Source organism: Oenanthe melanoleuca, chromosome 1 (genome assembly GCF_029582105.1).
Source record: "Oenanthe melanoleuca isolate GR-GAL-2019-014 chromosome 1, OMel1.0, whole genome shotgun sequence".
Classification (NCBI taxonomy): Eukaryota; Metazoa; Chordata; class Aves; order Passeriformes; family Muscicapidae; genus Oenanthe; species Oenanthe melanoleuca.
In genome coordinates, this window is record NC_079333.1 from 1,246,393 (window position 1) to 1,260,177 (window position 13,785).

The 13,785-nt window shown below is 50.8% G+C and overlaps 1 protein-coding gene across 5 annotated transcripts in view; it reads right to left on the reverse strand.

Moving 5' to 3' along the window:
• Nucleotides 1-13,785, reverse strand: part of TIAM1 (TIAM Rac1 associated GEF 1) — a 147,001-nt gene that overhangs the window by 63,543 nt on the left and 69,673 nt on the right. For 3 of the 5 annotated variants that reach the window (XM_056497159.1, XM_056497143.1, XM_056497152.1), the window contains 2 exons: nt 7,099-7,277; nt 1,577-2,562 (listed from right to left, as the gene is read on the reverse strand). In XM_056497159.1, coding sequence (XP_056353134.1) covers nt 1,577-2,551 — 975 coding nt within the window. In that variant the 5' untranslated portion in view covers nt 2,552-2,562; nt 7,099-7,277. The remainder of the gene's footprint in view (nt 1-1,576; nt 2,563-7,098; nt 7,278-13,785) is intronic. The other 2 variants (XM_056497176.1, XM_056497166.1) reach the window with 1 other exon arrangement.

The window sequence follows — 13,785 nt, forward strand, 5'->3', positions numbered from 1 at the left end:
CTTCTGAATGCCAGGATAGGCACCAAGAAGAAAAACAAATGCTTGGCTGTTCATCACCGACTCTATTCTCTTTTTCCTTAAATACACTCAAAAGCAGGCTGCAGGCAGCAGTTGCACCCAACAATCTTCAGGAAAGCTGTTAGGTCCAAGGCTGCCAAAACTCATCTATTTTTTTTTTTGTTTTTTTGCTTGTTGTTCTCTAGGTTTTTATCCTGCACCGGCACACCAAAGGCTTTTCACCCCTGAGAGCAAAGAGCTGATTTTGAAGAACAAAGCTGCTGTTGTGGGACGCTGCAGCATCTGTTTCAGCATGTCAGTTTTATATTTAGCAGCAGCCCATCTCCACAAGATCAAGCACAGCCAGGGAGTCCCTGAGCAGCCCCATCCCAGCAGATGGGGGGCACAGGCTCCTGCCCAGTCTCAGATGCTGGACACTGCTGTGCTGCCAGCAGCTCAGGGAGCAGCAGAACGTGTGCTGGCCAGCCTCTGCCCTTCACCAGTGTGCAGCTCTCCCCTTTTCCTGGGGCAGGCACACGCTGCACAGCGTGCAGGATGAGCCAGGCAGTGGCATCAGGGGAGCAGCCCTGCCCCATCCCTGCTCTGTGTCCCCAGGCCATGTTTCTGAGCCATTTCTGGAGAATGGTGCACATAAAACACACCACTGCCAGCTCTTCCACCAGGCAGCTGGACCTCTGCTCTCAGAAGATCCAAATGAACTCAAACAGAGCACAATCTGCCCACAAAGTGTGTGCCAGGCATGGCTGGGAGAGGAGGGCAGGGTTTGGAACTCCTTTCTGCCCCTCTCCATAACTTACCTGCCACTGAACTGCCAGCAGAACCACTGCCTGCAGCCTGAGGCAGGAACTCCATCAGGCAGGACAGGGAGAAGCAGGGCAGGAAAGCCCCAGGATGACAGGCCTGGTGTCTGGAGTGCAGGAGGGGCACCTAACATCAAAGCCCCTCCTCACTCTGTGCTGTTCCTGGCTCAGAGAAGCAGCATCTCCTCCGTACATCTCCACACCCCATCATTTCTCAGTTTACAGCAGGCCTGGCAGTGCCAGAGCTGTTTTGGGGAGATGTTTTGCACAGACACAAACATCAGCTAATTAGAAGAGTGAAATTTCAGCCCAGTGTGTGTTCAGCACGGAGGGGAAACACTGACAGGTTTTTTCTGTGCCTCCAGCCACGAGTGCAGGCAGGGAGGGTGACAAGGAGGGGTGGGCAGAAGGGGGGACACAGCTCTGCAGAGGAGTGATCAGTTTTGGCAGCTACCCTGGAAAAAAAGGAACCGTCAGCACTGCAAAACATGCAGGAAAATCTTCTGCTGGCAAATGCAGATTTCCCTTTCTCAGAGGCAGTGAAGAGTGGAGAAAGTCCAAGGAGAGCTGCAGATAAAGAAGGGACAGTGATGGAATCGAGCCAGCTCTGGAGACTGTCTAGTTCAGCTCTCTCCTGGAAACAGCTCCCTGCTTGGAAAGGAGGTCCTGAAGGAAAACACGGCCTGGGAGGACCCAGAAAACCTTCAGCTATAGAGGCAGCCCGGCAAATGCCAAATCACAGAAGAAAACTGCCTTACCTGGGTGGTTTTGGCCCTTCTGCCTTGCATGCTGCTGCTATGGCTCATCTGGGGGTTGGTGGCCCCCTCGGAAAGGCAGTGGGACTTCCTGCAGGGCAGCGTGTTGTAGTTGCTGTAGGAGGAAGGCGCGTCCTCGGCGCTGCCCGATGGCACCTTATGGCCGCCGAGCTCTGGGATGTCGGACGCCAGGCTGCGGCAGTACCCTCCTCCCAAGGCGTTCCGCGGGCCCCCGTTGACGGCTGCGCCGGGGCTCTTGGGGGAGTACAGGTCACTCATGGAGTTGGCCCGCGGGCAGCCGGCCAGGGGCGGGGGGCTGCCGCCGGCCCGCGGGCCCTGCGCGGCCTCGGCCTCCTTCTCCTCGGCCAGGCCCAGGATCTCCTCGTTGCTGGTCAGGTGCTCCTGGCTCAGGTCGGACAGCGAGAACTCCAGGCTGTCCTCGCGCCAGATGTCGGCCGACTTGGAGCGTTTCTTCTTGAAGCCGGCGGCGTCGGCGAAGGCGGCGCCGTTGGCCGCGTAGCGCAGCGTGCGCCCGTCGCCCTCGGCCAGGAAGGGCGGCTCGTCCCCGTAGAGCCGGCTCTCCTCCGAGCCGGGCATGCTGTGCACGGAGGCGGCCGTCAGCGCCGTGCTGCTGTCCACGCTGGGCGTCACCGACGAGTCCGTGTGGTAGGACACGGGCCGCAGGCCCACGTCCACGCGCTCCACCCACATGGCGCTGCCGAAGTCCTCCAGGCCGGCCTCGGCGGCGAAGGGCTCCAGGCCGTTCTCGGCCAGCGACTGCGGGATGCTGGGCGTGCTGGAGGAGCGCGTGCTCACCTCGGAGCTGCGGTGGATGGCCTTGCCCGAGGAGGCGTGGCGCGTGCGGCGCGAGGCCTTGCCGGAGAGGCGCAGCGAGCGCGACGTGTGCTTGCGGCCCAGCCCCGGCTGCTTGTCCCCGTAGAAGGCGTGCTCCACGCTCTGGCTCTCCGCGTTCCCCATGGCGTCACGGTCTGCGAGGGACAAGGGACACCGTCAGGGCAGGGAGGCACACGGACAACACCCCCACACACAACAACCGCTGTTCTGTTCCATCCCTTACCCGGCCTGTCCCCAAACCCACACCGCAGAATTGGTTACGGTACCAGCGCACTCAGAAATGCAGTAACATCAGAATGCAGCACGCAGCCAGACAGCTCTGCTGGTGCAAACCAAGAGTGCAGAAGAGGGAAGGACTGAGCGCTGGAGCTCGGTGTGAACTGGAACCAGTTTAGCACCACGGTGCCATCTCAGCTCTGCGCACATTCACCTGACTCTCAGCATCAGCGTCGTCATTCCAGCCAACAGACTCAAAAAAATCAACAGCTCTTGTTTATCTGCAGGCAACAGATGCTAAAAAGTAGAGGGATGTACACCTTTAGCTGAGATTTCACCTTTTTTTTTTTGGCTAGGAGCTGCAAAGCGAAGCACCAAATAGCAAAGTACAAATCCACCCGTTTGGCAGCGAGCTAATGACAGGTTTGATTACTGGAACAAAAAAACTGCGCAACATTAAGCAGGTATGGAGAGCCCCACACAAGAAAGCCATATTATGAAAAATAAATTAGCATGAGTGACTCAGACTATACAAAAATAACCTCTCCTTCCCACTCCCTCTGAAGCAGATAAGCAGATCTGAGCTCTTTGATCTGAGCTGGAACGCAGGGACGGGGTTTGTGTCCCCAGACCCAGCCCCAGCCTCCTGCATTATTCAGCTGTGCACGTCCCGCCGTGGAACAGGTTTCCCATCCAGGAGGTGGGAGTCATGATCTGGTTCAACCTTGGAAGACACTTTGAGGTCTGTGATCTCACTCAACAAATGTCAGAAATATTTTATCAGTAGTATTGGGCCCTTCCTTCTGGCCTGATGGCAAGAAGAAGAATAAGAAAAGTAAATGCTAAAGTTCAAAATCAAACAGGAGATCCTGAATTATATACAAGACAATTACATAGAGAGAAATAGTCCATCAGTCTTGAAAAGAAATTCCAAGACAAATGTTCTTTGTTTTGAGGTATTTGCATCAGTTTTGGTTGAAAATAAAAAAGCCGCCCTGACAGTAAAATATTCTGAAGTTTTTAATTTCTTGGGGCAATTTCCTCTCCTTTGCCAGGATGCTGATGGGTACTGAACCAGATACTGGCAGAATGAAGGCAACCCTCACTATCTATATATATACACACACAATTGCTGCTGCACAGAACTGAATTAGCCCTACATAAACACATGGAATGTAAGGAACTGACAGCACTAAACAATGGGACAGCACAGCAGAACTGAACTCTGCACTGACACTTCTGACCACAGCAAGAGGACTGTGCCTCTGCTCCTCTAACCAGCAAAGCTGCTCATGGCTGAGGCTAGAAGTCTGTTCAGGGCTGGAGCAACAGACAACACCATAAATATCTGGGCATTTCTGTGTTGAACATAAATACAGTCGCACATGAAGTAACCTACAGCAGGAAATGCCCTACATCTACTGAAATGAATGACAGAACTCCCTTTGGCTGCCATGACTTGTTTAGAAAAATAAATGCACTGAGGAAAGGGCAGGTTTAAATCTTAAAACAAAATAAGACAGCTTTATCAATCCTTAGAAAAGGGCTTATTATCTCCTAAGAGCTACAGCTCTTTGATACAGACTGAAAAACAATCAGCCAGCTTTTGCCTACAGAACATTTTAGCTATTTAGATGTTCTATATCTCAATCTCCAGCCACCCCTTCTCATTCTAAAGAGAATGCACAGTTTTAAACTCCTCTTTAAACCGGGAATTTACCTTCTTTACCTTCGGACCATACCAAGCAAGATTTTCCCAAACCAGAAAAGCAACAGGACCACAAATGGGCTTGGTGAGGAAAGGAGCAGCAGCTCAGGCTGCATCCCACAAGGAAATAACACTCTGCTGGAAGGAGGGAAGTCTTCTCTCCACAGAAGGAATGTTCAGGGAGTGACTTCACACAATGAAGTATCTGCTAGAGGCTGGCAAGAAGCGTCAGACTTCAAAGTGAAGAGCTGACCTTTTGTAATTCCATGGATTGGCTCTTTGGGTGAGTATGTTTGCAAATCCACAAACGGCTATCAGTGGCCCACACCTCACCCCTGCACCCTGGAAAGGCTGATCCCACTGAACTCCTGGCCGCAGGAATGCTGCCCAGGGTGCAAGAGGGCTGCAGGCAGCACAGCTGATCCAGCTGCAGCCACGCAGGATAGTGCCATCCCCCAAGTTTGTCACCATTCCCTGGAAGAGCCCATCTCCCCTGGGAGATGCTCCTACCTTCTCACCCCCATTTCTGCCTCCCTTCTGCATTGCTGGCTGAGCATTTCCACCCTTGAACCAAATCACGTGTGCTCGTGCAGCAGAATCCACTAAAACAGCAGAAAATAAATCCAAGGGGAAAAGAAAAACCAAAAAAAAGAAGAGCTTGTTAGTTAGTTACTGCTGAGCTAGCAAGTTGGCCTGGCACGTGCCAGAGGCAGGACAAGGGTGGGTGCCTGTCTGGGGACACAGCAGGGACAGGACGGGACAATGCATCTGGAGGGTGGCGCAGCAGCCAGAAGGAGGGACAGTGAGTGACACCTGCTCGTTTTCTGGCAGCAGGGAGCTGAGAGGTGATCTCAGGCAGACGTGGAGGGGCAGCCCTGAGAGGGGAATTGGCACTGCTATAGAGGCCAGCAGCCTGGGCAGGGGAGGGGGAGCCCCAGCCTCCCCATCCCACGGGCCACAGCAGACACCCTGGGGCAACAGCGTCTCAAAGTGCTCAGCTACGACTGCCAGATGCTGCCTGTCTGTGGCTTAACTGCATTTAGCACACTCAATGAAAAAAATCTGTATCAAATTAAGAAAATGAGTAATGTTAATGGGACTTGCACGCAAGTGCTGGTAGGACAAAGGCTCCCCTTGTTAGCTCGGGCTGCCAAACGCAAAGGCCACCATTAAAGAGCCATCAAGGTGCCACCAGGACATGACACAGATCCAGTGTGACATATCTTCATGCTTCAGGCAGGTCTGTGGTGGTGTCAGGAGTCTGCTGTGAATTACCCTGGACCTCGCCGAGATCAGCACGGGGCCGCGCGCCGCGAGCGCGACTGGCTGGACGTTTTTCAGCAGAAAATGTTGATTCATCACTACACCAACTTTTGTGGGAAGAGGGCCTCTGATGAAATCTCTCTCTCTCTCTCTGGGAGGCAGAGGTTTGAAAAGCAAAGCAGGGAGACAGGCACGTCTCCTGACTCAGGCTCTCGCCGAAGACGCGGAAGATCCAGATTCGTATCTGCAGCCCAAGCCAGGCAAAGGAGGGGAGGCAACTTCTGCCTCCACATCCCCTAAGAGGACCTGACCATCCATGCTGGGAAAGGGCTTCTCTCCCAGAAAACCTGCTCCTTCCCAGGCCAGTGCAGGGATAATGTCAGCATTGTGGTGACTTCAAGAAAGTCACCTTTAAGCCATCAAGAGACAGGACAGGAGATTGAGATACGTTTTTTGAAAGCTCAAACTTCAGATTAGCATCAAGATTAGGCTGCCAGCAGGAAAACCACGAATTTTGCAGGAAAGCTTTGAAAAAACAGTGCTCCCTACACTGGGTATACTGGAAAAGCAGACTGACCTCCAGTTGAACTGCTGAGGTTTTGCTGGATGACTCTTCCATGGAACGGTTACACATAAATTATATCACATTCTAGATGACCACTGATGATGGCCCACTCAGAACATAATTTCCTTTAAAAACAGTAATTTTCCTTCCTCTTCCCCTACTCCGATATTAAATTATTTCTTAAAATAATTACAAAACCAGAATACTCATTTCAATTAAACCTCTGTTACTAACTCTTAAACCTGCTAAAGGTTGGACCACTCCAGAAGCATATCTGAAAAATACAAAATTTCCAACCAAATTTGAAGCACCTCACAAGACAACAGATTGCAAATTTAAAATTAGATTCTAGTGGGAGGCCCTGGTGACAAATCTGTATTTTTCTCCTGGAGCGTAGCTCGAAGGCTGTGAGAACCAGAACAATGATCAAATCCACAGCGGGCAGCGAGCCTACAGAAATAAACTTCTGCTAAAATCTGCCAGCCAACAACAAAGATTTTTACTGAACTCACCAGAACCACATAGAAAAATGTACAAGACTAATAACCAAGTGTGAACACACACATTTTATTGTAATTAAAATGTGCTTTTTCAAAAGGGCAGCAGAGAGGCTGAAATTCCACAGAAAGCCTTTGAGTTTCTCAGAAACTCCAGCGGTGTATCTCATTGTTTTCACATCAGAACCTCTTAACCAGCCACTTCTTTTTTGTGAGTCGCTCTCACATGTGTTAAAGCAGGGGATGGACTCCAGAAGGGCCCTGCAGGCAATTCGAGGAAGAGGAGGGAGGGAGGAAGGGATGTCACCAGGAGCTGCTCTGAAAAGCCCCTGTGGTACCAGCACATGCACTCACGCCCTTGCCCTCCCCAGCAGCCCCAGCACAGCAAAGCCCTGCAGACACAACAGGGAGCCACAAGTACCTTCCGAGGCAGTCCCGGTATCCAGCGCAACCTTCCCCCAGAGCGCTGTGGCATTTAGAGGTACACAGCTGCAAATCACCCCAAAATGAGCAGCTACTGGGACTGCAGAAGCTGTCAGCACCTGCCACTCAGCAACTCCGATACTCCCACGTCAGAGTCTATGACTACATGCCAAAAACCTGGGGAGAAAGGGGAGAAAAACAAATCAGACAAAGGATTAGCAGGGAGGGCTGCACAGGAGCATCTTCTTACCTAAGGAGCCCTGGGCAGTACAGCACGGAATGCTGTGCTCAAATTCTGATGATGAGATCTGATGGTGGCAGAATAAATGAAAAATCCAGTCAAGCACCGCCAGCCCCAACCACAGGACGTGGAGAATTCCTCTTCCCACAGCTCTGCACAATCAAATCCCCCCCAGACTTTAACATTCCCTTGCTGAGGCCGGTCTGTCTCAGCTCAGGGCCAAAACCACACCTCCATCTGAAGACGACCACCAAGAGAGGCACCTTCCAACAAAGCAGGGCCGAATTTCTGGCAGCAAGGGGAGCCCAACGGCCCAGGAGAAGCTGGAAGGAAGCAGAGGAGATTCCTCTGCAAACTGTCTCATTTATAGAAAGGGTGGCTTGCCAGGCAAGGGTTTCATTTCCATTTTCCAAGGGCAAATCAGACATTGGGGCAGAGCATTTACACCTGGTTTTGTGAGCAAGGAAAGGATGCTCTGCTTAATTGTGCTCATGAAGGCACAGATCAAGAGACCAGTCTGTGCTTACCTGGACCTGAGACAAGTCCTTAGGACAGTCCTCAAGTCAGACACTGAGCTCGTGTGGGCACCAGATCCCAGGCCTGGTACCACTGGTGAGCTCCCTTGCAAGGAGCTCAGCTCTAGTCTAGGCCTGGGACTGAAGGTGTTCCAAATCCAGCTCTCATCCAACTCCCCCTTCTCCCAGCCAAGCACCAGCACTAAAACATCACCTCAACACTGTACACAGACTTGGGAGAGTTATAAACTTCTCCACAGGTCCCAAGGAACAAAAACTTGGAGGGATTACTGCTGCCCTTCATGTTCTTAAGAGCTGCTTGGTGGGGAACGCGTGATCCTCACTCTTGGCTGGATCCTCAAAAGAGATGAGAGTCGCTGGTTCTTTTAAAATTAAAAAGATCCTAGTTTTCTTTCTCTTCCTTCATGTTCCCTTCTTTGCTCTCCTCCTCCCTCTCTTCCCCCAAGCTGTTGGTTGAGATCTGAAAAGCAGTTCATGAATTGCTCAGGAGCTGGCAGAAATTAATAAAATGAAGCTCATTTATATTGAAATGGACTCATTATCATGCCAGCTGCCAATAAATTCCAAGAGGGGAATCTTGCTGACAAAAAAGGTCCTACAGGCAAGAGGCTCCCCACCAGCACCCACCACACAGGGAGCAACCCTGCCCCGAGCATTCCTCGCCTCCCAGGAAAAGGAATTGTGACCATCCCTGCTCAGATCTGCCTGCTACTGCCCCAAAAAAACCTGACCAGAAGAACAAAGCAAACACAGCCCAGCATTTTACCAGATTTTCCACCTCAACATGGCTTTTGAGGAGTTTGTAACTCAGCAAAATCTGCTCCAGGGTGACAAAAACTCTGGTCATTCTCCTGAGAAACCAGCTCCAAGGTTCCACATACCACCTTGTGCTCCTCCAGCAAAGCCCCTTCTCTCCTTGGTTAAAAAGGGGATGTTTACACCTGGATCCTGCATTATCCAAACCCTCACACTGCTCCAGTACATCTGAAGGGCTGGCAACATCCTTTGCCATGAACAGGTGAGTACTGGGCACACACAGCTCCTCCAGAAGACAAGCATTTATCACTACCCATCGACTCCTTCCTGAAAACTTTTGCTCCCATTAACTTTTACAACTCGGACAGGCTTTTCTATTAAAACAATTCAGACTTTTCAAGAAGAACATCAGTTTTTCATACTTTGTCTGACATTAATATGCACTGGAACAGTCCTCAGTGTCCTGGTTCATTCCAACAGCCCAGGCTCTGCTGCAGAATTCCTGGAGTTCTGAAGCAACTTCCAGCAAAGCCTTCCTTCCAGCAAGGTCTTGGAAGATCCAGAAAGTGATGCCCATGTTCCTCATGCAGGAGGAAGGGCTGAGGCCAACATGAGCACAGCCCCATCCCTTCCCTGCCTGCACAGAGCCCTTTTGGGACACATCTGCTCCCATGGAGACTGGCCAAGGGGAAAGCTGACCAGTGACCCACCAGTCTGTTCTCAGGGGAGATGGACACTTGTAAGCATTGAGACACAGAATAATTAATCTGATTTAAATTAAAAAAAAAAAAAAAAATCAAATGAAGATTTTCAAACTTCTGCACTCGAGACAAAACATCCCCTGTCACACCCACTCAGACACGTCCCTGGTGCACATCCTCTGAAGGTCTGCAAGCAGCACAGCTGTATTTACTGCACAGCCACAGAACTGCCTCCAAAAACCAGGCCAAGGAGTTCCCACAGGGCTCATCATGCTGCCAGCCCTGGCTGGAAACCTCCAGGGATGGATTCAACACAGAGCAAGGAAGCAGAATAGATTAAAGGAGCACCTTGTTACTCTTCATCTGCTGCCTGTGATTCCAGGTACAGCAAAGAGCTCAGACTTCCACATGCAATGCCAAGAGTCTGAAGAAAAATCCAGCACATCTGCTTTCTTTTTGCTTGTGGACAATTGACAGGAACATTAATGGATGAAAAACATGGAAGCTGTAGCTTTCTAAAAGCCTCCTTTTCAAAGCACAACCCTTCCTTTCCAGAATGAAAAAAAATCAGTATGCAGATACATCCCCTTGTCCAGTGAACAGGAAAAGCTGGCAAGAAGGACAACAGCTCTGTTTCAACTCTATTTTTACTTTTTCATTTTATGAGGCATTGTTTTTGTCAGATTTCAAATGTAATCAGTTGGTTGCTCAGTAAAACTTCATCCAGCTTGGAGAAGCCCTTGGTAACTCAACCACCAAGCAGGATGTGCATACAGAGACAGGAAGCAGTAGGCACCCCATACAGAAACCATTCAATATTCATCAGCAGCTCTGGGCTGCATCCCCCACCCAGATCCCAGTTCCACGCCATTGTAACTCCAGTGTTCAATCCCATCTCCTGAAATGGAGATTTGTGACTGGAGGCCACGTTTTGTTAGTTAATAGTTAGTTAGCTAATATGAATTGCTGCTGAAATCAGTCCAGCCAGTGCCCTGCCCTGAGACCAAGGTAAATGCTCTCCAGGGTTCTGCTGGCCTGACAGCTCTGGCTCTCCCCATCCCATATCCCTGGGCTGCCCTCCACAACACAAAACCCACAGGAGAGGGAGAATAAAATATGCTGAGCTGGAAGGGACCCACAGAGATGGGAGTCCAGCCCCTGGCCCTGCACAGACACTCCAACAAGCCTCCAGACCCTCCACCACCCTCGTGCCCCTCCTCTGGATGCTCTTCAACACCTTTAGATCCCTCTTAGCCTGTGGTGCCCAAAGCTGCCCCCACACCAGTGACACATCCGTGGATGGATGGATGGATGGATGGATGGATGGATGGATGGATGGATGGATGGATGGATGGAGAAGAGACTGCTCTGTGCCCAGATCTTTGCTCAGAAATGCAATTCAGAAATGCTCCAAGCTTCCCCACTCTCCATCCAGACACTGAGCCCCAAGAACAACTTTAGAGGATTGCAGAAGCTGGTTGACTTTTAAAGCAGCGAAAATAAACAACAAACGTGCTCCTCTCTGTGTTTGCTTTCTATGACATTTAAAATGTCATATAAGCCTTTTGTTTGTGAGAAAAATTAATTTCAAATGGAGCACTGCTTGTGAGAAAAATTAATTTCAAACCAACCATGGCTTATACTACCTGTTGAGGAGGATGGCTGCTCCTGAAGCTGGAGTCTGATGGCAATGACCATCCAGAAGGGTCAGGGATCCATCCATCCATCCCCAGGAATGGGCTGTAGGGCTCCAGCTGCAAAACCTCCGTGCAAGCTTCTCGCTAACACGCAACCTCCGTGTCTGTCACGGCTGGCAGAACAATGCTGCTGATGCTCCAGATGAAGAGGAGGGCAAAGAAAAATAAACCCACATTCCCTTTGAGATGAGCTCCTGAAGGGGAAGGTGTGGGAAGCCCTGCTCTTCCAGCTGCAGCACCACCTCTATGACAATTTCCAAGGGAGGGAAGAAAAGGCAGAAAGAGAGAGAGGGAGGAAGGTTTGTCAAGAGACCTTAAACCTCCACAGAGCCAACAGTCAGCCATGCCCAAATTCCAGCTAAAGGAAGCAAAACCAGGAGAAAGCACTGAGAAAGCACTGTGGGGCAGTAAATTAATGGAAGAGCAGAGCAGGTAGCCCAAGGGAAAGCCCCCTCTCCAGGGTTTCTCTATTTATAGAGGGGATGTGAATAATTGACACAGTTGTGGGTTTGTTTGTTTTTCAATCATTTTTACAACTATCTCAGCATGTTTTAACTCTTTCTCCTTCCCTTCTCTTTTATTTTTAATGGTGGGAAAATCCCCCTTTCTACCCTGGGGGGAATCTGCAAGGTTTTACACGTTTCCAGCAAAGGGCAGAGCAAGGGAAGGATTCTAATTTCAGATCATCAGACATAAGCAAATCCATGGGAAGCCACGAGGGCAACTCCCTGGAGCCTGTGGGGCAGACTAAGCCCAGCCACGAGAGAACTGCAGGGAAGGAGGAGCCCACTTGGCCTCCGTGGAGGCTGTGAGGACTGCATGTACATTTATATGATACTTGAAAAACTAAAAGAATTCCCAAAATGCAGCTGAAATAAAAAACAAGGTGTGGCTTGTTTATTTACCTTTAGGTTCTCTGTTATTGTTATTACACTTTGGTTAAAAAGGGCTTTCTGCTTGTGCCAAATGAGCAGAGAACTGCTGATACACAGCACGGGTGGCATGTGCCAAATGCACTAAAAAGATTGAGAAGTAACAAGAAAATGTTCAGGGCAGGAGACAGAACTCCAAACAGATCTATGGAGCTCTCATTGTACAGCCAAGGAGTGGGACCTTGCCTGCACAGAAGAACACCCAGCACCACAGGCTCCAGCAATAAAAATTGAAACCCTTGGCTTGAGTGACCAGCGAGACAGGATGTGAAGGATTAAAACAGTGTGGAAAAAATTAAGGTCAATAATTGTGGTAGGGGGAATTGGAGAGGAAGTGCTTAGTGTATCTCCCCATTTAAGCACTGAGGTAAGTAATCTGATTTTCAAGCAATGCCAAAGACCTCACACAGATCATTAAGATGGTGCCTGAGATATGAAGTATCTAATTTTAGATCCCCTGACTTAAGTACTAGGGAGGGATTCCAGAGGTCTGCGGAAAAACCGGTGTGAAACACAACTCAGGCAAAGGCAGATCAGCAGCTTTCCCTTTCTGCCCCCTCCCTCTGAGGGAGCACCAAAGCTGTGCAAGGCTCCTCAATCACTGCTTTACAGTCAGGAGAAAGGACAGCAAAATAACTTCCATGCCGAGGCCACAAGGGAAGCACAGTAAGAAAAAGGGCTGAAGCAAAGGATGTCCTTAGCAGATGACAGCATGCCTTGCTCAAGTTTTGGCACCTGGACCTCTCTGTGAGCTTGTGCTTTTAAATGAGCACTGCTCAGGACTTGTCCTTCACTGGAACTGCTCTGGGGTGGGATGGAGAGGCTGGCACAGCTGCAGCTCTGCAGGGAGAGCTGCATTGCTGCTGCCAGGCTCCCCAGAGCTCCCTCCTCTCTGTGAGCACAGCACTCTCAGCAGCTGCAGAGACCCAGCAGCCACATCCCAACGGGAAAAGGCGACTAAGGAGAAAGCTGTGTCCAGCACTGAACACCCTCAGCTCCCCAAAACCAGGAGTTTGCTGCCTGACATGCCACTGGCAGCAGGGACACGACTCTCTGTGGGGCAGGGACAAGGGAAGATGCTGGGACAGCCACTCACCCAGGCCCAAAGCCAGGACTGCCCAGGACTCCCACCCTCCACCTGCCCTGGCAGCAACAGAAAGGAGCCCGAGCTTCCCAATCCCGGGTGGGGATCTGACTCCTGCTCAGCCTGGCACTGCCAAAGGGACAGCAGGCACTCAGGTTTATCTCCCTCCACACGTCCTACAGAGGCTGATGGCTTCAGCTCATCCGGGCTGACCGGTTCCAGCCTCCACTCGTCCCTCGCATCTCCTGACACGGCTCCTCCCCGAGGCAGGAACACACAGCTCCCCGTGCTCGGCTGGTGCTTCTTTAATTGAGAGGGGACACAACCCACGAGGGGTGGAAATCCCAGGAGAAGACACCCTCGGGGCTCAGGGGGTGAGCCCCCACCCTGGGAAGAGGTGGGAAGGGAGCAGAGCTGGAAAAAGGATGGATCAGCAAATGCTCTGGAGAGGAAAAGCCAGAACTACCAAAAGCCAGGCTAAGGCAGCTGATACCCATCAGCTCTGAGTGTGGCCTCCAACTAAAATGAAGGCTTTGCCTCCTTTTCCATAGAGTGCATGGGGGGAAAGGCATGTGAATCACCACATCTGAGGCTATCAGGAGCAAAATCCAGAGTTTAAAATGTGCCAGTCAGCAGCAGCTTTCAATCTGCATCCAAAACTATGAGAGAAGTAACCACAGGGATATGGGTGAGAATTTTTATATTAAAACCTGCGGATCAGAATCGAGCCTGGGACTG